Source organism: Manis javanica, chromosome 10 (assembly GCF_040802235.1).
Source record: "Manis javanica isolate MJ-LG chromosome 10, MJ_LKY, whole genome shotgun sequence".
Taxonomy (NCBI): domain Eukaryota; kingdom Metazoa; phylum Chordata; class Mammalia; order Pholidota; family Manidae; genus Manis; species Manis javanica.
The window spans coordinates 72414337-72438780 of record NC_133165.1 but is presented as its reverse complement, the minus strand read 5'-3'; the positions used below and the strand labels follow the sequence as shown (position 1 = coordinate 72438780).

At 36.2% G+C, this 24444-nt stretch overlaps 1 protein-coding gene across 5 annotated transcripts in view; it reads left to right on the top strand.

Moving 5' to 3' along the window:
- Positions 1-13465: 13465 nt before the first annotated feature.
- Positions 13466-24444, top strand: part of CAPS2 (calcyphosine 2) — a 41628-nt gene continuing 30649 nt past the window's right edge. The window contains exons 1-6 of one of the 5 annotated variants that reach the window (XM_073213333.1): positions 13466-13588; positions 16221-16330; positions 19033-19082; positions 20553-20598; positions 20688-20813; positions 22086-22262. In XM_073213333.1, coding sequence (XP_073069434.1) covers positions 16250-16330; positions 19033-19082; positions 20553-20598; positions 20688-20813; positions 22086-22262 — 480 coding nt within the window. In that variant the 5' untranslated portion in view covers positions 13466-13588; positions 16221-16249. The other 4 variants (XM_073213334.1, XM_073213335.1, XM_073213336.1 and 1 more) reach the window with 4 other exon arrangements.

The following is a 24444-nucleotide window of genomic DNA, read 5'->3' as shown; positions in this document are numbered from 1 at the left end:
TAAGATTGGATATATATTTGCAGATAGGTGTGCAATGGATCTTTGTTGAGCTTCTAATGCAAATTATTTTGGAACTTCAAGTTATATAGGTTAATATTTGGCTAATACAGTTTCATTTTGTGTTCAAAGAAATTAATTGGCTGGATTAACAACAGAGCTTTATTAATGAATTGTTTTTAAAAATGCCAAAAAGTACAATTTATATAACAACACAACCCAAAATTGTTGCTTTTGCAATAGATATTTTAACACAATGTCTGGATTATATAAATGTGTTTTTTAGACCATGTTCTTAAATGGCTTCAAGACCTGTATCCAGAAATACTGAAGCAATTTACATATATTAAGCTTAACTGCCAGGAATAGGTAAAGATATGCCCTAATGCTTTTTTATTGAATATCTATTTGTGGAATGGGAAAGGTTAGTTGGGACTAGGACATTTTAAGTTCTTTGATAACTTTTTAAAAGTTGAAGTTTAGGATTCTCAAGATAGTGGCATGAGTAAGGTGGTGGAATTCTCCCAAAACCATACGTATTTCAAAAATACAGAAAATACAACTATTCCTAAAACAGTGACCAGAAGGTACAGTACAGAAGCCAGGCAACATCTGTGAGAAACCAATATCTCATGGAAAAGGGTAAGATACAAAGTCATGACCTGACAGGACCCAAGCACTCCCCCAACACCAGCTCACTTGCAGGAGGAAAAGAATCAGAGCAGGGAGGGAGTGGAAGTTCAGGACTGCTAAATAACCAGCCCTAGTAATCTGCACCGGGAGCACAGACATACATTGCATGGTGCACTGGATATTAGAGAAACAGAAAAGGAAAAATCCCAGATTAAGACTGTGAACGGGTTCCCACAGCCAGCTACCCTGGGAAAAAAGAAAAGCAGGCATTTTAAAAGTCTTAAAGGGACAAGGGTTTAACAGGTGGACAAAACTGTCCTGGCACACTCAACCCAGCAGTCTTGGAACTTTAAGGAACTTCAGGCACCCTAGGCCCCTGGGTGGCAGTGAAGCTCTGAACCCCCTCACAGCAATAAGCAACTTGCTGTTTCTTCACCCCACCGCCAGCACTGCAAGCAAACCAGCTGACCTGCCATTGCTGCAGACTAACTGGGGAGCAGCCCCACCTACAGCAACCACACAGCTTAACACAGAGGCTTCTCCCTGTGCGCAGTTGACTGGCACAGATAATGGAGACCAGCACAGAGTCCAGGAAGCATGATCGGGCTCCATTCTCACAGCAGAACAAGTGTCACTTGACTGTGATCCCTGCCAGTGCCCTAGGCCATTCCAAGGGCTGCCCCACCCATGGCAGCTCAGGGTATTAATGCAGAGGCTGCTCCCTGTGCATGGTTGACCAGCACAGACAGTAAAGATGGGCATAGACATGGGGAGGAACAAAAGGGCTTTGCTCTGGTGACAGAATACACACTGCTGGCCTGTGACCCTCTCTATTGTCCTAGGCCATCTTGAAGGCTGCTCCACCCATGGCAGTTTAGGGGATAACTCAGAGGCTGCTACCTATGTGCGGTTAACCAGAACAGACAGAGAAGACAGGCAAGGTGACTGGCAAGCAGAAAGGTACTTTGTTCTCCCAGGTGACACATGCACCACTTGCCAGTGACCACTCCCATTGCCATGAAAAGACAGAAGAAACTTGTTCAGTCCAAAAATCCCTCAAACACCAGAGAGAGGGCTTGGTAAGAGTGAAATCAATAACCTTCCTGAAAAAGAATTCAAAATAAAAGTCATAAGCATGCTGATGAGCTACAGAGAAATATTCAAGAGCTAAAGGATGAATTCAGGAGGGAGATAAAAGAAACAAAACAAACAATGGAAGGATTTAAGAGCAGACTGGATGAGGTGAAAAGACTGTTAATGGAATAGAAATCAAAGAACCCAAAATACAGAGTAGCTGAGGCAGAGAGATATAAAAGGATCTCTAGGAGTGAAAAATATTAGAACTGTGAGACCAATCCAAATGGAAGAATATTTGCATTATAGGAGTACCAGAAGAAGAAGAAAGAGAAAAATGGATAGAAGTGTCTTTGAACAAATAATAGATGAAAAATTTCCCAATCTGGGGGAGGAAATAGTCTCTCAGACCATGGAAGAGCACAGATATCCCAACACAAGGGACCCAAGGAGGACACCAAAGCATATAGTAATTAAAGTGGCAAAAATCAAAGACAAGGAAAGAATATTAAAAGCAGCCAGAGAGAGAAAAGATCACCAGAAAGGAAAACCCATCAGGCTATCATCAAATTTCTCAGCAGAATCCTTACAGGCCAGAAGGGAATGGCATGATATATTTAATGCAATGAAACAAACGGGCCTAGAACAAAGAATACTGTATTGAGCAAGATTATCATTTAACTTTGGAGGAGGAATTAAACAATTCCAGATGCAAAAGTTGAGGGAATTTACCTCCCACAAACAATCTCTACAGTGTAATTTAAAGGGACTGCATTGGATGGCAGTATGCTTAAGGCGTAATACTTCTTATCAGAGAAAATGAAATCACAGCAAAGAAAGTAGACCAACCAAATACTAACTAAATGCAAAATAAAATCAGCTATCCACAAAATCAGTCAAGAGAAACACAAAGAGTACAGAATAAAACACCAAACATATAAAGAGTAGAGAAGGAAGAGAAAGAAGGGAGAGAAGTAAAGAATCATCCAATGTTTATAATGGCATAAAAAGTGAGTTAAGTTAGATGGTTAGATAGAAAAGAAGCTGCTGTTGAACCAGTGGTAACCACAAATCCAAAGCATGAAATGGCAATAAGTACATATCTATCAATCATCACCCTAAATGTAAATGGACTGAATGTACCAATCAAAAGACAGAGTTATAGAATGGATAAAAAAGCAAGACCCATCTATATGCTGCCTACAAGAGACTCAATTCAAACCTAAAGACATACACAGGCTAAAAGTGAAGGGATGGAAAAATAGATTTCATGAAAACAATAGGGAGAAAAAAGCAGGTGTTGCAGTACAACTATCAGACAAAATAGACTTCAAAACAAAGAAAGTAACAAGAGATAAAGAAAGACATTACATAATGATAAAGAGGTCAGTCCAACAAGAGGATATAACCATTAGAAATACCTATGCACCCAACACAGGATCACCTACATATGTGAAACAAATACTAACAGAACTAAAGGAGGAAATAGAATGCACTGCATTCATTTTAGGAGACTTACACACCCCCCTCACTCCAAAGGACAGATCAACCAGACAGAAAGTAAATAAGGACACAGAGGCACTGAACAATTCATTAGAACAGATGGACCTAACAGACATCTATAGAACATTAAACCCCAAAGTAGCAGGATACACATTTTTCTCAAGTGCACATGGAACATTTTCCAGAATAAATCATATGCTAGGCCACAAAAAGAGCCTCAGTAAATTCAAATAGACTGAAATTGTACCAACAACTTCTCATGTCACAAAGGTATAAAACTAGAAATAAATTGTACAAAGAAAATAAAAAAGGCTGACAAACACATGGAGGCTTAACAACATGGTCCTAAATAATCAATGGATCAATGACCAAATTAAATCAGACATCAAGCAATATATGGAGACAAATGAAAACACAACACAATGCCCCAACTTCATAGGGATGCAGTGAATGCAGTTCTAAGAGGAAAGTATATAGCAATCCAGGCCTATTTAAAGAAGATTAATCCCAAAAGAAAAGTCTAAATTCACAATTATTGAAACTGGAAAAAGAAGAACAAAGGAGGCTCTTAGCAGAAGGGGGGATATAATAAAGATCACAGAAGAAATAAACAAAATTGAGAAGAATAAAACAATAGAAAAAATTAATGAAACCAAGAGCTGCTCCTTTGAGAAAATAAACAAAATAGATAAACCCCTAGGCAGACTTATTAAGAAAAAAAGAGAATCTACAGACATAAGCAGAATCAGGAATGAGAAAGGAAAAATCATGATGGACACAACAAAATTACAAAGAATTATTAGAGAATACTATGAAAATCTATATGCTAACAAACTGGATAACGTAGAAGAAATGGACAACTTTCTAGAAAAATACAATCTTCCAAGACTGACCCAGGAAGAAAAGAAAATTTAAACAGACCAATTACCACCAATGAAGTTGAATCGGTAATCAAAAAATTACCAAAGAACAAAACCCCTGGACCAGAAGGATTCACCACTGTATTTTATCAGACATTTGGAGAAGACATAATACCCATTCTCCTTAAAGTTTTCCAAAAAATAGAAGAGGAGGGAATAGGATTCATCCCAGGGATGCAAGGATGGTACAATATTTGAAAATCCATCAACATCATCCATCACATTAACAAAAAGAAGGAAAGAAAAACACATGATCATCTCCATAGATGCTGAAAAGCATTTGACAAAATTCAACATCTATTCATGATAAAAACTCTCAACAAAATGGGTATACAGGGCAAGTACTTCAACATAATAAAGGCCAAATATGACAAACGCACAGCCAGCATCATACTTAGCAAGAAGCTGAAAGATTTTCACCTAAGGTCAGGAACAAGAAAAGGATGCTGACTCTCCTTGCTTTTAGTCAACATAGTACTGGAAGTCCTATTCATGGCAATCAGACACCACAAAGAAATACAAAGCTTCCAGATTGGTAAGGAAGAAGTCAAACTGTCACTGTTTGCAGACGGCATGATATTGTACATAAGAAACCCTTCAGAATCCACTCCAAAACTACTAGATCTAATAACTGAATTGAGCAAAGTTGCAGGATACAAAATTAATATGCAGAAATCTGTTGCTTTCCTATACACTAATGATGAACTAGCAGAAAGAGAAATCAGGAAAACAATACCATTCACAATTGCATCAAAAAGAGTAAAATACCTAGGAATAAATCTAACCAAGGAAGTGAAAGACTTATACCCTGAAAACTATATGAAACTCTTAAGAGAAATTAAAGATGATACTAATAAATAGAAATTCATCCCATGCTCATGGAGAGGAAGAATTCATATTGTCAAAATGGTCATCTTGCCTAAAGCAATCTATAGATTCAATGTAATCCCTATCAAAATACCAACAGCATTCTTCAATGAACTGGAACAAATAGTTCTAAAATTTATATGAAATCACAAAAAACCCCAAATAGCCAAAGCAATCCCGAGAAGGAATAATAAAGTTGGGGGATCTCACTTCCCAACTTGAAGCTCTACTACCAAGCCTCAGTAATCAAGACATTTTGGTACTGGCACAAGAACAGACCCAAAGACCAGTGGAACAGAACAGATAGTCCAGATATTAACCCAAGCATAATGGTCAATTAATATATGACAAAGGATCCATGGACATACAATGGGAAAATGACAGCCTCTTCAACAGCTGGTGTTAGGAAAACTGGACAGCTACATGTAAGAGAATGAAACTGGATCATTGTCTAACCCCATACACCAGAGTAAATTCTAAATGGATCAAAGACCTGAATGTAAGCCATGAAACCATAAAACTCTTAGAAAAAAACATAGGCAAAAATCTCTTGGACATGAACATGAGCAACTTCTTCATGAACATATCTCCCCAGGCAAGGGAAACAAAAGCAAAAATTAACAAGTGAGACTATATCAAGCTCCACCAATAGAACAAAAAAAGCATCCTACAGTATGGGAAAATATATTCGTGAATGACAGAGCCGATAAAAGGTTGACTTCCAAAATATATAAAGAGCTCATGCACCTCAACAAACAAAAAGCAAATAATCCAATTAAAAAATGGCCAGAGGGGAGATGGAGCCAAGATAGTGGTTTGAGTAGAGCAATGGAAATCTCCTCCCAAAATGATATATATTTTTGAAAATACAACTGATACAACTATTCCTAAAAGAGAGACCAGAAGACACAGTACAACAACCAGACTACATCCACACCTGCGAGAACTCAGCACCTTGCAAAGGGATTAAGACACAAGCCACAGCCTGGTGGGATCTGAGTACCCCTCACCCCAGCTCCTGGCCGGAGGAGAGGAGTCAGAGCGTGGAGGGAGAGGGAGCCCAGGACTGCTAAATACCCAGCCCTAGCCATCCGCACAAGAGCATAGACATACAGTGCGTGGGGTGCTGGATGCTAGGGAAACAGGACAGTAAGAACTGTAAGCGGTTCCCTGCAGATGGTGCCCATGAGACAAAGAAAAGCAAGTGCTTTTTGAAAGTCTTAAAAGGACAGGGACCCCACAGCTGGATGGAAGTGTCCCAGGACACTTAGCAGAGCAGCTAGGAATCCCAGGGAACACTTGGTGCCCTAACCCCCTGGGTGGCAGCGCAGCTTGGAAGCCCCTCACAGCAATAAACAGCCTCCTGCCTGTCTCCTCTCTGAAACGGCTCTGCCATATTGGAGCAGCAGACCGAGACTGGCCACTCCCATAGCAACCATGGAGCTCAACTCCACAGTGGCCAGGCAAGAATCAGAGGCCCAATCTGCGTGCAGTTGCCCAACACAAGTCGCTAGAGGTCACTGTTCTCCCAAGAGAGGAAGCCCACAAACCAGCAAGAAGGGATGTTCTCCCAGCCGACACAGCGCCAGCCATGCACAACTACCTCTATCGCCATGAGAGGGCAAAAGAATGTGATACAGACCAAAATCACAGAGTCAACCCCAGAGAAGGAGACAGACCTAACCAATCTTCCTGAAAAAGAATTCAAAATAAAGTTCATAACTATGCTGATGGAGGTGCAGAGAAATATACAAGAGCTAAGGGATGACGTCAGGAGGGAGATTACAGAAATGAAACAATCTCTGGAAGGATTTATAAGCAGAATGGATAAGATGCAAGAGGCCATTGATGGAATAGAAACCAGATAACAGGAATGCATAGAAACTGACACAGAAAGAGATAAAAGGATCTCCAGAAATGAAACAATATTAAGAGAACTGTGTAACCAATCCAAAAGGAACAATATTCTCATTATAGGGGTACAGGAAGAAGAAGAGAGAGAAAAAGGGATAGAAAGTGTATTTGAAGAAATAATTGCTGAAAACTTCCCCAAACTGGGGGAGGAAATAATCGATCAGACCACAGAAGTACACAGAACTCCCAACAGAAGGGACCCAAGGAGGACAACAACAAGACACATAATAAATAAAATGGCAAAGATCAAGGACAAAGACAGAGTTTTAAAGGCAATTAGAGAGAGGAAAAAGGTGACCTACAAAGGAAAACCCACAAGGCTATCATCAGACTTCTCAACAGAAACCTTACAGGCCAGAAGAGAATGGCATGATATATTTAATGCAATGAAACAGTAGGAACTTGAACCATGAAAACTCTATCCAGCAAGTCTATCATTTAAATATGAAGGAGGGATTAAACAATTCCCAGACAAGCAAAACTTGAGGGAATTTGACTCCCACAAACCACCAATCAACTATCCACAAAAGCAGTTAAAGGAAACACAAAAGAGCACAGAATAAAACAACCAACATATAAAGAATGGAGGAGGAGGAATAAGAAGGGAGAGAAATAAAGAATCACCAGACAGTGTTTATAACAGCTCAATAAGAGAGTTAAGTTAGACAGTAAGATACTAAAGAAGATTACCTGGAACCTTTGGTAACCACAAATCTAAAGCCTGCAAAGGCAATAAGTACATATCTTTCAATAATCACCCTAAATGTAAATGGACTGAATGCACCAATCAAAAGACACAGAGTAATAGAATGAATAAAAACACAAGACCCATCTATATGCTGCTTACAAGAGAATCACCTCAAATGCAAAGACATGCACAGACTAAAAGTCAAGGGATGGAAAAAGATATTACATGCAAACAACAGGGAGAAAAAAGCAGGTGTTGCAGTACTAGTATCAGACAATACAGACTTCAAAACAAAGAAAGTAACAAGAGATAAAGAAGGACATTACATAAGGATAAAGGGCTCAGTTGAACAAGAGGATATAACCATTATAAACATACATGCACCCAACAAAGGAGCAGCAGCATATGTGAAACAAATACTAAAAGAAGTAAAGGACAAAATAGAATATAAAATACATTCATTTTAGGAGACTTCAACACTCCACTCACTCCAAAGGATAGATCCACCAGACAGAAAATAAGTAAGGACCCAGAAGCACTGAACAACACTCTAGAACAGATGGACCTAATAGACATCTACAGAACTCTACATCCAAAAGCAATGGGATACACATTCTTCTCAAGTGTACATGGAACATTTTCCAGAATAGACCAAATACTAGGCCACAAAAAGAGCCTCAGTGAATTCAAAAAGACTGAAATTCTACCAAGCAACTTTTCGGACCACAAAGGTATAAAACTAGAAATAAATTGTACAAAGAAAACAAAAAGGCTCACAAACATATGGAGGCTAAACAACATGCTCCTAAATAATCAATGGATCAATGAACAAATTAAAATAGAGATCAAGGAATATATGGAAACAAATGACAACAACAACACAAAGCCCCAACTTGTGTGGAACGCAACAAAAGCAGTCTTAAGAGGAAAGTATATAGCAATTCAGGCATACATAAAGAAGGAAGAACAATCCCAAATGAATAGTCTAACATCACAATTATTGAAATTGCAAAAAGAAGAACAAATGAAGCCTAAAGTTAGCAGAAGGAGGGACATAATAAAGATCAGAAAAGAAATAAATAAAATTGAGAAGAATAAAATAATAGAAGAAATCAATGAAACCAAGAGCTGGTTCTTTGAGAAAATAAACAAAATAGATAAGCCTCTAGCCAAACTTATTAAGAGAAAAAGAGAATCAACACACATCAACAGAATCAAAAACAAGAAATGAAAAGTCATGACAGACTTCACAGAAATACAAATAATTATTAGAGAATACTATGAAAACCTGTATGCTAACAAGCTGGAAAACCTAGAAGAAATGGATGATAACTTCCTAGAAAAATACAATCTTCCAAGACTGAGCAAGGAAGAAAAATAAAATTTAAACAAACCAATTACGAGCAAAGAACAAAACCCCCGGGCCAGATGGATTTACCTCGGAATTTTATCAGACATTTGGAGAAGACATAATACCCATTCTCCTTAAAGTTTTCCAAAAAATAGAAGAGGAGGGAATACTCCCAAACTCATTCTATGAAGCCAACATCACCCTAATACCAAAACCAGGCAAAGACCCCACCTAAGAAGAAAATTACAGACCAATATCCCTGATGAATGTAGATGTAAAAATACTCAATAAAATATTAGCAAACCGAATTCAAAAATATATCAAAAGGATCATACACGATGAACAAGTGGGATTCATCCTAGGGATGCAAGGATGGTACAACATTCAAAAATCCACCAACATCATCCACCACATAAATAAAAAGATGGACAAAAACCACATGATCATCTCCATAGATGCTAAAAAATCATTCAACAAAATTCAACATCCATTCATGATAAAAACTCTCAGCAAAATGGGTATAGAGGGCAAGTACCTCAACATAATAAAGACCATATATGATAAACCCACAGCTAACATCATACTGAACAGTGAGAAGCTGGAAGCTTTTCCTCTGAGATCAGGTACAAGACAGGGATGCCCACTATCCCCACTGTTATTCAACATAGTGCTGGAGGTTTTAGCCATGGCAATTAGACAAAACAAAGAAATACAGGGAATCAGATTGGTAAAGAAGAAGTCAACTGTCACTATTTGCAGATGACATGATATTGTACATAAAAAACGCTAAAGACTCCACTCCAAAACTACTGGAACTGATACTGGAATACAGCAACATTGCAGGATACAAAATTAACACATAGAAATCTGTGGCTTTCCTATACACCAACAATGAACCAATAGAAAGAGAAATCAGGAAAACAATTCCATTCACAATTGCATCACAAAGAATAAAATACCTAGGAATAAACCTAACCAAAGAAGTGAAAGACCTATACCCTGAAAACTATAAGACACTCTTAAGAGAAATTAAAGAGGTCACTAACAAATGGAAACTCATCCCATGCACTTGGCTAGGAAGAATTAAAATCATCAAAATGGCCATCCTGCCCAAAGCAATATACAGATTTGATGCAATCCCTATCAAATTACCAACAACATTCTTCAACAAATAGCCAAAGCAATCCTGAGAAAGAATAAAGTGTGTGTGGGGGGGGATCTCACTCCCCAACTTCAGCTCTACTACAAAGCCATAGAAATCAAGACAATTTGGTACTGGCAGAAGAATAGAGTCACAGACCAGTGGAACAGAATAGAGACTCCAGACATTAACCCAAACATATATGGTCAATTAATATATGATAAAGGAGCCATAGGACATACAATGGGGAAATGACAGTCTCTTCACAGATGGTGCTGGCAAAATTGGACAGCTCCATCTAAGAGAATGAAACTGGATCACTGTCTAACCCCATACACAAAAGTAAATTCGGAATGGATCAAAGACCTGAATGTAAGTCATGAAACCATAAAACTCTTAGAAAAAACATAGGCAAAAATCTCTTGGACATAAACTTGAGTGACTTCTTCATGAACATATCTCCCCGGGCAAGGAAAACAAAAGCAAAAATGAACAAGTGGGACTACATCAAGCTGAAGAGCTTCTTTACAGCAAAGGGCACCATCAATAGAACAAAAAGGTATGCTACAGTATGGAGAATATATTCATAAATGACAGATCCCATAAAGGCTTGACATCCAAAATATATAAACAGCTCATATACCTCAACAAACAAAAAGCAAATAATCCAATTAAATATGGGTAGAGGAGCTGAACAGACAGTTCTCTAAAGAAGAAATTCAGGTGGCCAACAGACACATGAAAAGATGCTCCACATCACTAGTTATCAGAGAAATGAAAATTAAAACCACAATGAGATATCACCTCACACCGGTAAGGATGGCTATCACCCAAAAGACAAACAACAACAAATGTTGGCGAGGTTAGGGGGAAAGGTGAACCCTCCTACACTGCTGGTGGGAATGTAAATTAGTTCAACCATTGTGGAAAGCAGTATTTAGGTTCCTCAAAATGCTCCAAATAGACACACCATTTGACCCAGGAATTCCATTTCTAGGAATTTACCCTAAGAATTCAGCCACCCAGTTTGAAAAAGACATATGCACCCCTATGTTTATCGCAGCACTATTTACAATAGCCAAGAAATGGAAGCAACATTAAGTGTCCATCAGTAGATGAATGGATAAAGAGGATGTGGTACATATACACAATGGAATATTATTTAGCCATAAGAAGAAAACAAATCCTACCATTTGCAACAGCATGGATGGAGCTAGAGGGTATTATGCTCAGTGAAATAAGCCAAGTGGAGAAAGACAAATACCAAATGATTTCACTCATATGTGGAGTATAAGAAAAAAAAAACTGAAAGAACAAAACAGCAGCAGAATCACAGAACCCAGGAATGGACTAACAGTTACCAAATGGAAAGGGACTGGGGAGAATCGGAGTGAAGGGAGGGATAAGCGTGGGGAAGAAGAAAGGGGGTATTAACGATTAGCATGTATAATGTGCAGGGGGAAAATGGGGAGGGCTGTGCAACTCAGAGAAGACAAGTAGTGATTCTACAACATCTTACTACGCTGATGGACAGTGACTGTAATGGGGTTTGTGGGGAGGACTTGGTGAAGGGGGGACCCTAGTAAACATAATGTTCTTCATGTTAGTGTAGATTAATGATAACAACAACAAAAAAATGGTCAGAGGAACTGATCAGACAGTTCTCCAAAGAAGAAATTCAGATGGCCAACAGGCACATGAAAAGATGCTCCACATTGCTAATCATCAGAGAAATACAAATTAAAACCACAATGAGATACCACCTCACACCAGTTAGGATGGCCACTATCCAAAAGACAAACAACAACAAAGGTTGGTGATGATGTGGAGAAAGGGGAATCCTCCTATACTTGGGAGGCATGTAAATTATTTCAACAATTGTGGAAAGCAGTATGGAGGTTCCTCAAAAAACTCAAAATAGAAACCCCATTTGATCCAGGAATTCCACTCCTAGGAATTTATCCTAAGATTGCAGGAGCTCAGTGTGAAAAAGACAGATGCACCCCTGTGTTTATTGCAGTACTATTTACAATAGCCAAGAAATGGAAGCAACCTAAGTGTCCATCAGTAGATGAATGGATAAAGAAGATGTGATACATACACATAATGGAATAGTATTCAGCCATAAGAAGAAAACAAATCCTACCACTTGCAACAACATGGATGGAGCTAGAGGGTATTGTGCTCAGTGAAATAAGCCTGGTGGAAAAAGACAAGTACCAAATTATTTCACTCATATGTGGAGTATAAGAACAAAGAAAAAACTGAAGGAACCAAACAGCAGCAGACTCACAAAACCCAAGAATGGACTAACAATTACCAAAGGGAAAGGAACTGGGGAGGATGGGTGGGAAGAGCTGGATAAGGGGGAAAAGGGGCATTATGATTAGCACACATAATGTAGTGGGGGGGCACAGGCAAGGCAGTATAGCACAGAGAAGACGAGTAGTGATTCTATAGCATCTTACTATGCTGATGGACAGTGACTGTAATGGGTATGTGGTGGGGACTTGATAACTGGGGGAGTCTAGTAACCACAGTGTTGCTCATGTAATTTTAGATTAATGATACCAAAAAAAACCCATTGAAGTTTAGTGTTTTGTTTCCTTTTTTTTTTTTCAGTTTATTTTTGCTTTTCTTTCTGTGGGGGGGGGGTGAATTTTATGAAATACAAGGAAGAAGTAGGAGTGATTACCTTCTATCCACTGACTTCATCTTTTTTTATACTTTAAAAATGTGTTTGTATTTTTGCTCCAAAACTAGCTCCAACCTGAAAATTTAGATACATATATTTTAATAGAAGCTAATTCTGAGAAGACACATGATTCTGTGGGAAGAGAACTGGATTAGTCTTCAGAAGATCTTTTTTTCTAACAGGCTTCTGATACTTAGCTCTGTAAATCAGGAAAGTTACAGCATATTAGAGTGGCATGGAACTTAAGAAATTATCTCAAATCAGATATTTCCTTTTATTGATGAGTTGATACCTAAAGACATTGTGAGGAATAAAATGAAGAAGAATAAAATGGACGTTTCTTTATTGATAGGCCTGTTTTTGTTTCACTATATCAATATTTCAATTTATAATCTATGTCTAGCTATATATGTAATTATATGATCATATATATGTATATGTGTGTATGTGCACATTTAGAGTAATATCAATATCTCTCTATAATACTGTGCTGCAATCTTTTAAAATAATTGTAAGTTCCTTGAGAATGGGCATTACAGCATATGCTTAAAATTTTTTCCACCTCAAAACATCAGCCAGGAGCTGAATACCCAGTATACGCTGTATCAAATATTAAATAGAATTTACTTAATTGAATAATTGCACAACCGCGCCGTTGATCCGCGCCCGGCTTTGGTTGTCTCCCTGCACAGAGCTCAGACGGGTGAGTCCGCTCCGACTCCCCGCCAGGATTCAGAAGAGCTGAAGCTGTTCCCAGGAGCAGGCTTGGAGACTGTTACAAACATTCATCACCTCCGGTGTTCCGGTGAGTGCCTCCGCGGGGTGGCGGGGCGGCCGCAGGGTGCGCTGGACAGGAGGAGGAACGGCCCACACAGCCCACGGGTACACGGGAGGAGCGAGGACCTCGGGAGGACGACCGGGTCCTGGAAGCGCGGGAGGTCTGGAGACCCGGCCCCTGGGCGCCTGTTGCCAGGCAACCTACGGACGCGGCCGGGGCGGCGGTGCCTGGCCCGGGGCTGCGCCCTTCCCGCCCGTCCTGTCTGCAGGGGTCTCGGAAGGGCTGTGAGTGAGGTCGCTCCAGTTTATACCTTTGGCAGTCCTCCCGGGGGGACCTGGTCTTCACCCAGTTTGTTGGGTTAGGCAGCTTGGCTGAACCTTGTGCCCCACCTTAGTCCCTTAATCCCAGATAGGCAGAGCTCTAAAATAACTCTGAACTGACTGAATTCCCTTATTGAACAAATACTTACTAAATTTTTATTTATACTTTCTAAATTTTTATCAAGTTTATGAAATTTGATCCGCTTTATTGTGATGATTTATTGTAGTGGTCTGGAACCAATGCCCCAGTATCTTCACGGTATGCCTGTATCTGCTGTATTAAGAGCATGAGATACCAAACAAACTTTGTGGTCTTGACAGTTTATTAGGGAGTCGCAAGTACGAGCTACTTGTAGTGAAAAGTGATGACCCTCATGCCTGTACAGGGCTAGGAGGACCTGGAAATTTGAGGGTTTATTTGTGTTGTTTTTATTATTTGAGAAAGAATTACAGTGATCTATAGTGATTTGAAGTGGCTATCGTAGGTTTTAAGATATAAATAATTGTGTGAAGTATAAATTAGGCTAATGTGTGGAGAAAATCACTTAGCTGATTACTCAGCATCCCTGTCTCAGCTGGGGGTTCTTGCCCATTAATTGCCCCAGGAATACTACAGCTTCTGTGCTGTGATTAAAAGCAAACCACCCCCTTACCCCACACCAAATCAATAAAAACTTTTAAAAAATTGCTTCTTTGCAAAATATATCTCTGAAAAGAAAGCCATCTGCTGGCACTGTAGAAGCACTTCCAAATTAAACGATTTGTTATGTTTTTCAGAATGTGTCTTCTGTTGGTTGGTAAAAAATGTACTTACTTGACTTTTATAGAATTCTAGACTTAGGATATAAAGCTTTTAGTGGTGGGGGAGCTTTGTAAATGGGGTGAAGGGAATCATATATGCAAATTAGTAAGGAACTGGGGTATCTCTAAAGAAGAGGATTTCATTGGGCATAAAATAAAATTACATTTTAATAATAATGACGACAGCTACAGTGTATTGAGTGTTAATCATGTCTCACATGATAACAGAGGGGTGACAGGGGTGCTAACATTCACTCATTTTACATGTTAGAAATATTGGCTCAGAAATTAAGTTCTTAGCTATTATGGGGAGGTGTCTAAAATGAGAATTTTAGTATTAGTCTATTTGATTCCTAGCTGGTACTATGTCATGCTCTCTTTCCTTAAAAAGTACACTATTAAAATAAATGCAAGTCTAATAATAGAAAAAGAAAGTATTGTGATAACTATACTTAACTCTGGTGAGTATTTCATGGTTAACACAGTTGTCGAGTCACTATATGTCACGTATACCTGAAACCAATATAATACTGTATATTCACCATACTTCAATAAAAAATAAGAAAAGGAAAGTATGAATTAATCATTTAAAACAGATGTACCCTTGCTAACAGAAGGTTGAAGAGTAAAATATACAAAATTTGGATGAGTGAGATACCCCTCTGATTTTTTATTTTTCTTTGCAAGTTGATTATTTTCAACATTTTCTTGCAAGCATTTTTACCTATCACCTCATAATTACTAACTCAACCATTCACTCCATTTTATACTTTGTATTAGATAAAGGATACTATTTGCTAAAAATATTTTCATCAGCCTACTGTGGCAAAATCAAAACTCACAAAAGTTTAGAAAAAGAGTAAAGAAAATAAATTACTATCACTTCATGGTAGAGAAGTGTTACATGCACTTGCTTCCTATTGCTGCTGTAAAAAATTACCACACTTAGTGGTTTAAATAACATAAATTCATTATTTTATGGCTCTAGAGGTTAGAAGTTCAAAATGATTCCTACAGGGCTAAAATCAGGATGTCAGTAGGGCTGGTTTCTTCTGAAGGCTCCAGGGATGAATCCGCCTCGTGCCTCTTCCAGCTTCTGGAGACTGCTCATGACCTTTTTCTCCATTTTCAAAGTCAGCTGTGTAGCATCTTCGCCCCTCTCTGACCTGTGCTTCCATCCTTACATCTTTCTCCCTCTTAACATCCTGCCTCCCTTGTATGAAGACGCTGGTGATTATACTGGACCCACCAGATAATCCAGGAAAATCTATCTCCAAATCTCAAGAACCTTAATTTAATTACATCTGAAAAGGCCTTTTTGTCCTGTAAGGTAACATGATTAGGATACAGACACTTGTTGGAGCAGGGAGTGAGGGGTGGGAACATTATTCAGACTACTTTTTCCTCACAAAAAGTTGACTGTGCTGAAAAAAGTGATTAAACACATGATTTCTTTCTATATGGTAGTATTATGCAATTTGTACGGCATATTTAAAATTAGAGTGAAAATTATCATATTTATCTTATCTTTTTCAAAGTCTACAGCATGATAAATACATGAATTTGAATGGATTTAGAGGTTAAAGGAGTTGCTGCTTCTCCTGTGAGTCAAATTCAGCCATTCTCTGGAAGAAAGAAGCCGCTGCAGGTATGTATGCTATATAATTTTCCTCCTGTAGGACAACTCATTAAATAATTTGCTGACTCCTTTCTTCATGTTTTTATGACTGCTTGTACTCATAAATGTTAAGGATCAATATTTCTTAGAGTTGAAGAACTGAATGACCAAAGTTGAAGATAATCACTACTTGAAATTTGGTCACTGCTTGAATTTGTTTTATTTTTAAAAATTAACTTATTACTGTTTTCTTCTTACTACTTTAAAAATTACATATGTCCATAGAAGATATAAAAAGAGTAGAGAGAAGAAGAAAATATCAATATATATTTTGTGTCAGATAGCAGGAGAATCTGGGCTCCTATTATTAGGACTTGGTTCTTCTCAACCATTATAGTATCACTGTTGTACATGTCATTGATTAAGTTAAGTGTTAAGTTTAAAGCTACCATGTCCCTGTATTACTACAGAATTGGGTAAATATAAATTTTTGTTTAGAAATACATAAAAGTGATGTATATGCCCTTGCTATTCTTATTATTCCAAATATTGAATGCCTACTGTTGGTCAGTCACCATGATAAATGTTTCAATAATTTATATCACTTAATTCTTCCAGCTGACCTTCACAGTAAGTATAATATTAACCTGCTTTAGATAGGGAAAAACTGAGGCTTCTAGAGATTAAGTGACTTGCCAGGATTTTGAACTCCAGTTCTGACTTCAAGATCTGTACTCTTACTCTGCGTTCAGTGATCTCCCTTATGTGAATGAGTTAGTGATTTGAGGTTCTTATGGTTCACAATAAATCTGAATTATGTGATAATTTGGATCAGAGCAGCCTTCTGTCTAGTCAAAATGCCAAATACAGTATTATAGTTTTTCCCAGTGATTGTTTGGTTATATTATGGAGGCTTCAACTGTTGCCATGATTGTTAGGAAAAATTCAAGGTTTAAGTTTTTTAAAACAGGATTTCTGTAATTACCTCTTTCTGCCCAAATATCTTCCTTTACAATTGTAATGCCTTAGGTGTTCTATCGGGAAGATCCAGCTAGTGGTGGAGTCCGGGAGCAAGTTTATGTTTGTCTTAGAACTCTTCTTCCCTAATTAAAAGTCTTCCTAGATATCTAGGTTATTGTCTCTTAAAGTTTACCAGCAAAATATCAATATTGTAGTTATCAGCTACCATTTCTGGAGTGTTCTAAAAGCTAGAATTAGAAGTGAGAAATGATACATAACTTTTTTAAAATAATGGTATTTAATAGTTCAATTATTACAAATACCAGCAACTGATAAATATGTTTAGGAGGTAAGACTATAAAAAGTTGTTCAACCCTGCTGGCAATCACTGGAATGAAAATTAACGTAATGATATATCTTTATGCCTCTATTAGAGGCAAAACATAATATTGAGAATACTCAGAACTAGAGTTGGTGCATAGTAAACTGGTACCATATATTTGGAAATGAGATTGCAATGTTTTTTGAGCTATAAAAATTTGTAAAGTATTTGATGCAAATAGTTCCATTACTAGAAATCTGTTCTAAGAAAATAATCCAAAATATGGAAAAAGCCAAATGAAAAACAGTATTTCTTTAAGTACTTTTTTTAAATAGTAAAAAAAAATTACTGAAAAATATGTAGCAATTGAGAAATATTAGATAAATTATGATACAACCTTTAGATGGAACATTAGGTAGACATAAAAGTAATTTTAAGAAGTAACATAGAAATAGCTTATAATGAAAAGTAAAAAAGATAATATACATATAATTAAAAATTTGCCTAAATCTATAGTGTATGACACCAAGAGTGAACTCTCATGTAATTTATGGATTTTAGGTGATAATGATGTAAGAAGTTAGGTTCATCCATTGTAAAATGTACCACTTTGGTGTGGGATGCTGATAATGGGAAGGCAATGCCTCTGTGGGGTCAGGGCCTCTTTTCACATTCTGAACATACAACTGCAGTGAGGGAAGGGGATTTTCACCCATCTTCAACAAGAATGCTCTGACACCAGCTGGGTGTCCTTCTTCAATTCAGCTCAGTTCAACTGACTTCTGACACCGTTGACCCAGAGAAAGCATCAGGTTCTACAGGTTAAGGGTTCTGTCCTAAAAGACTGCAGCCACCGACCCCACACTTCATATGTCAGGTACAAGCCCAGGTTTTTTACCTGTGCTTCTAACTGACTGGCTACGCCTTAAAGGTTCCCACGACCCTCTCCAACCTGAAATGCCAATCTCAAGTCCAAGCTGATACCAGTACCTGTGATCCACTGGCTCTTACCCGTGGGCCGGTGCAACACACACTTCTCCTGGCTGGAACAGTTTTGTCCCTTCTCTCTTCATCTGGCCGACTCCTTACCTGTTCTTCAGAGTTCAACTTAAAGTGACTTTTTTGTTTTGAAAAACTTCCTCATTTCCCTTGACTCGGTTGGGTACACATGCTATGTGTAGCTGCTCTGTCATAGCACATGTTTTTTCACACTATTCCATGTTTGAGTGCATGTCTTCCCCAGAAGACAGAGTGCTATGCGGACAAAGATTATCTATGTTGTTTGTTTATCATCCCATTTCTGTGTTTCAAGCACAGTAGGGAGGGGCTAAACAAATATTTCTTACATGAAGTTTACTGAGAAAAATAACTGGCTTTATTGCATTGACTCATTGCTTATTTTTTAAAGTATAAAAGGTATATGCATAATAATTTTATTTTTTAATTAAAGCAAGGGTGGACCTCCAAATCATGGACAATCCAGAATCCTTGCCTACCTGTGTAAGTCACAATCCTTCACATTTGAGCTGATTAATGGGCAAATATTTATAATACATTGACAAGTAAAAAAAGAAAGCAAAGTTACATATATAGCTATGGCTGTAAATCACAGAAAAATTTATATGCATGTGGATGGCCTGAAAATTACTATGCTAGAGGTAGTCAAAATGAATTTAATGGAAATTGTATCTGTGCTTTAATTTTATCTTGAGGAGTATGACAATTTTATCAATCTTATTAATATTGTGTTATTTTTAGAATAGAATACATTAATTTATGTTTTATATTTTATATTTCTGCCTTTTAAGATTTGGAAGGATATTATTTTTATTCTTTCAAATATTTTAGACTTGAAAGAAATTTAAAATTCAGTAATTTATTAGGCTGAACCTATAAAACTGACATTTTCATAGATTAAAAATGGGAAAGTGTCAGTAATTTCTTATAATTCTAACAGTCAATACCTGTATGGGCATCTAGACAGATTAGAATGAAGTGCAAGCATCAAATATAAGATATTGAGTGTGTAACAGCAGTCAATTTTATGCTGGTAGATGTTTAATAATTGGGTTTCTGAAAGTCTATGAGTTTATTAAAAATTCTACTTGTTAATTATAAATAAGTATATTTTAACTTGATTATGAACTTTAGTGATAGAACGGCTGCAATATTTAGCAATCAATTTACTAATAGTAAAATACATATAAACTTTTTATTCCAAGTTCATTAGTGCCAATTGGCTCTTACAGAATGCATCCTGTGTTTTTGCCAAACTTGTATCTTTAGCTAATTTATGGTTTCAAATGACAAACCAGTGCTGCTCCAATATGAATGCTCGTTAATACTTTCATTTTTGGTTGAGTGACATGAGTGATTTCTTTGCTGAATCAAGTACTAGTTTTTAATACTAAAACATATTTCTTCAGGTTTTTTTGTTATTTACAATGTAACAGCTACAGACATGATATACTTTTAAGTTTAATCTGCACTATTAATATTTTCTCCATCACTCTTATAAATCTCAAAAAATCAACAAAATAACAAAGTAGCATTTGCCAGTTTCTATGGTAATAATTCCACCATGACTAATTTCAGGCTATGTAACATGACTGAACATAGAGTTGGAGAGAGATATTCACCATTGTATTACCACACAGATAACCATAGATAAAAATAACCTCTAGAACACAGATAACAGTGAAGTACAGTAAAATTATCAAGAAGTGATGACCTTAAGTACTTATTACCTTTGTTTTTAATATAACCTAATTATGTTTATGTAATTTTATTTTTTAATAATGCTGTGTTAACAACCAGTTCAAAAATTATTGAACATTTAACAAAAGCCTGTCATCATGAGTAGATGGCAGTATACCATTGGCTTCAGTGTATCTTTGTATATAAGATGTAACATATATGATTTGCGACTATAGTCTCTCTTTTATGGGATGTGTGAATTATTTTTTTCAGGGTCCCACGACTTGATTTGGGAAGCCTTATTGATTCTGATGATGAGGTAATTTTTACTTGGTATTTAATAAAATAAACATTTGAACACAATATGACATATAGCATATAATGAGTATTCCTTAATTTTATTTTTAGGATAAATTTTCAAATATTCCACTTAGTACAGCGCATATTCATTTTAACCCACCAAAGTCATCTTCTGCTCTTCATTGGATCACATTACATCAAAAACCATCTTCTCATCATCATCTAAGTGAACTGGTTAGTATTTATTTCTTATTACCAACTTTTAGAATTATAGTGTCCATTTAGCACTATAATTAATCCAAAAATTTCATTATATTCAGTCTGTATCTTGTCTGGTTTTAAATATTTTATATTTTAACATCCCAAACAATAATATTGGTGAAGTAATTTTACTTTGCTTTACATTTTTTTTTTCCTCACGGAGGCATGGTATTTTTTAAATGTCTTATAAAATTGATAAAGTGCAGGTTTATCCTAGTAAAGAATTCAGGAATTTTAAAAATAAGGCAGAATATTAGATCATATCTTGCAAATTTAACAATGTAAGATTAATCTCTTAGAAACTGGCTCAAACTCTAGACTACTAGGATACTGTGGAGTAGTAAGTAACTAAACTTGTTCCAGGGTTCTCCTCAGGACATAGTTATACTTCAAACAACATTTAGTGCTGTATTTCACGTAATTAACACATGTTTTGACCAGTATTCTAAAGTATTTTTTTCTGTCTTTGTCTTTCTTCTGTAGCTGACTCTGTTCATAATATTCTCCTCAATATTCTTCTGGATAAATGCACCAATAGTATCATAGTATATGTATCATGCTATAGTTGCCACCCTAAAGCTTTGCCTCACCCTTCTCCTCTGGCTTAGTCTTGGATGTAACCAATACTTTTCAAGGGCTATACTGGTTTTATTCTCCTTTTGGAGTGACTATCACTTGTATTTGCTTGGTACTCTTTTTAGGTTTCTATTATGCACTGACTCTGTTATCTTTCACTCCCATGGAACTGTGGCAGGGAACCAAATAATACTAGAAGGTTGAATCATAATATTCTAGAAATGCCAACCACACTTCTCAGTACTAGTAATCTCTAATTCCTAAGACTATTCTGAAAGAAATGGTTGACAATGGAGTTTTTCTGGGGCAGGAATAAAAGGCCTAACTAAAACTCCTAAGAAGAAGAAAGTCATTTTTTGTCTCTTCAGAATATTTTATAACCAGAACTGATCTTCAGCTGGGAAACAAGGTACATTCAAGCTTACTGTTGTTTAAGGCTCTTGCCCTTTCTGAGCAATTCTGTCTGCTCATTGCTCATTGATGCTATACCTATTAAATGTGTTAAATATCATCTCTGTTTAGAACATAGATTGTTCGACTGTAATGGTCTGTTTCTTAGGTATAAACAGTAAGGCAAATGACAAGCCTAAGCCTGTGAATGTTAATAAGGAAAATTAATAATTATTTTTATTTTTTCTAGTGTATACCATACTTTTTTTTTACCTCTAGGAGGAGGATATAATACCTGAAAATTTGCCAGAAACAACAAACAAATATAAGCTAAAATATCAGCAATACAAAACTGAAATGAAAGAGGGATATAAAGAGTATAGCCAGAGAAATGCAGAAAAGACAAAATCAAATATCACACATCAACAGTCTCCAAGAAACAAGATAGATGACAAGGTAGTGTTTAAGGCTTTATAAAATTATAATAAAATAAAAAATAATACCTGTATTGCAAAAACTTTTTTGTCTTATGTACCTTGCTGTTAGTCACCATAAGTATAATAGCTTATATTTATTTCTGTGTTCCAGGGACTATTTTAAGAATTTTACTTTAACTAACTAATTTATCCTTCATAATGACCCTAAAGGGGTATTATCACCATTTTCAGATGTGAAAACTCTAGCCACATGACCTAGTTATATTTTCTCTGTTAGAAGCTATTAATTTGCCTCGGTATTGGAAATAAGACAATATTATATAGCAGTTTTGACAAAACTTGAACTCTGTTGTTCTTACAGTCTAAATTTTAAAGTTGAAAGTGATTTCAGACTTTAATAGTGACCCTGTTTTATTCTAAAACTGTCACTACTCCATCATTATCTTCTGCCTTATTTTGGGAGATGTTTTTAAACATTATGAATTGCTAAAATTGTTATGCTTTCATTTAATATTAATTACATGTAAATTCACCATTCATGAACATAAAAGCAAAGTAAACATAATAAATTTAATGGCTTTCCATCAGCACACAGAAAAGGTCAATCTTGAATTTTGGAAAGAAATGTTTGTGAAGTGCCCATAAAGAAAAGAACAGTGGGTACAATTCTTAATTTAGTTAACTTTTTTATAAGAATAATGTATTTTCAGGAAAGTTTGATGATTGTATTTGCTTAGCATTTTCCTGTATGTAAAAAAAAAATGATTAATTTGTAAGTAGGTGTGGCATATCAGCTATTTTTTCTAATCAATGTAGGAATTATCTATACCTAATTTAATCATGTGCTGCTTAGTTGAAAGGGTAACAGAAGTTAGGGGATTATTTGGTCTCATTTATCTTAAAACAAATATTTCAGATCTAAACAGATGCACACAAATATAATAATCTAGTATCTATAATAGTAGGCAGGATAATTTCATAACCCTTTAGCATCTGGCCATGTATTATTTGTAGGATCTGCCATCTGATATTTATATCACTGCAATAATGTTTGAAAAAAAGAATGAAGGCTTCAGTAACACATGCTTTATTTGCTGCATAAAAATAGTTCAAAATACCTTAAAGCAAAACTTTGATTTCCTTAAAGACAAGTTCAAATGAGGACTTTTAATTTAAGAGAGGAACAAATTTTGTTTGCATCTTCCCATATGATTGGTAAATATTTACATAGAATAAAGAAATATTTTATATAAACCAATATATACATATATATATCTTCCTCAGGAAAAGATACAGTTTTAATTTTTTTAATTTTTTTAACCCACATTTAAATGTATAAAATTATTAATATGTTCTTTGTAGTCACAAAAAAGCACTGGTTTTACATGTAATCTTATACTTAAGGGTTCAAGCAACTTATTGAATGCCTTTTTAGTGTATACCATTATGAGAATCAACACTGCTGTATAAATGGCCTGTTAGTAAGTCCTATTACAATTATATTAATTAATACTGGAGAAGCAATTTTTGGGAGTAAAAGAGATCCTAATATCGGAAATGTGAGCCCTTCTTTAAAGAAGGGAACAACATGTAAATTTATTCTCTTTATTTATAAAGAAAAGCTAAAGATAGATATATATAGGATCTAGGACAGTAAGTCAAACAGTAACTGGTAATAAATCAAACAGTAAAATAAAAGTTCCACTCTGTTTGATTCTAATAGCAAATTTCCTTTGCTGAGTTTTCCTTCCATTTAATATGAAAAGGTGATGAATCTCCTACCAAACTGTTTTACTAACAAAGATGTAAAATTATATATACAAATATATGTAATACATCTTTAATAAAGCATAAAGATCATTAAACTTCAATTTTACAGAAAATAATCTTAATACCCTAATTGTACTTATTAATTATTCCAGATATATTGTTTTTCACCAACTCTAAAAATAGGAAAAACACCTTTTTGTTTTAGAAATGTCCACCCTAATCATTTAGAAATAATCATTTGGAAATGATCATCAATTCATTGTTTATTCTTCCAGCAAATACTTGTTGAATATTTAACTATACGCAAGGTACTAGGGGTAGTCAGTGAGTAAAATAGGCAAAAATTTCTGTCCTTACAGAACCCATATTATAATGGAAGGAGTTGGCAAGAAAAAAAAAATTAGTGCATGAATCATCAATTAACCATCTAG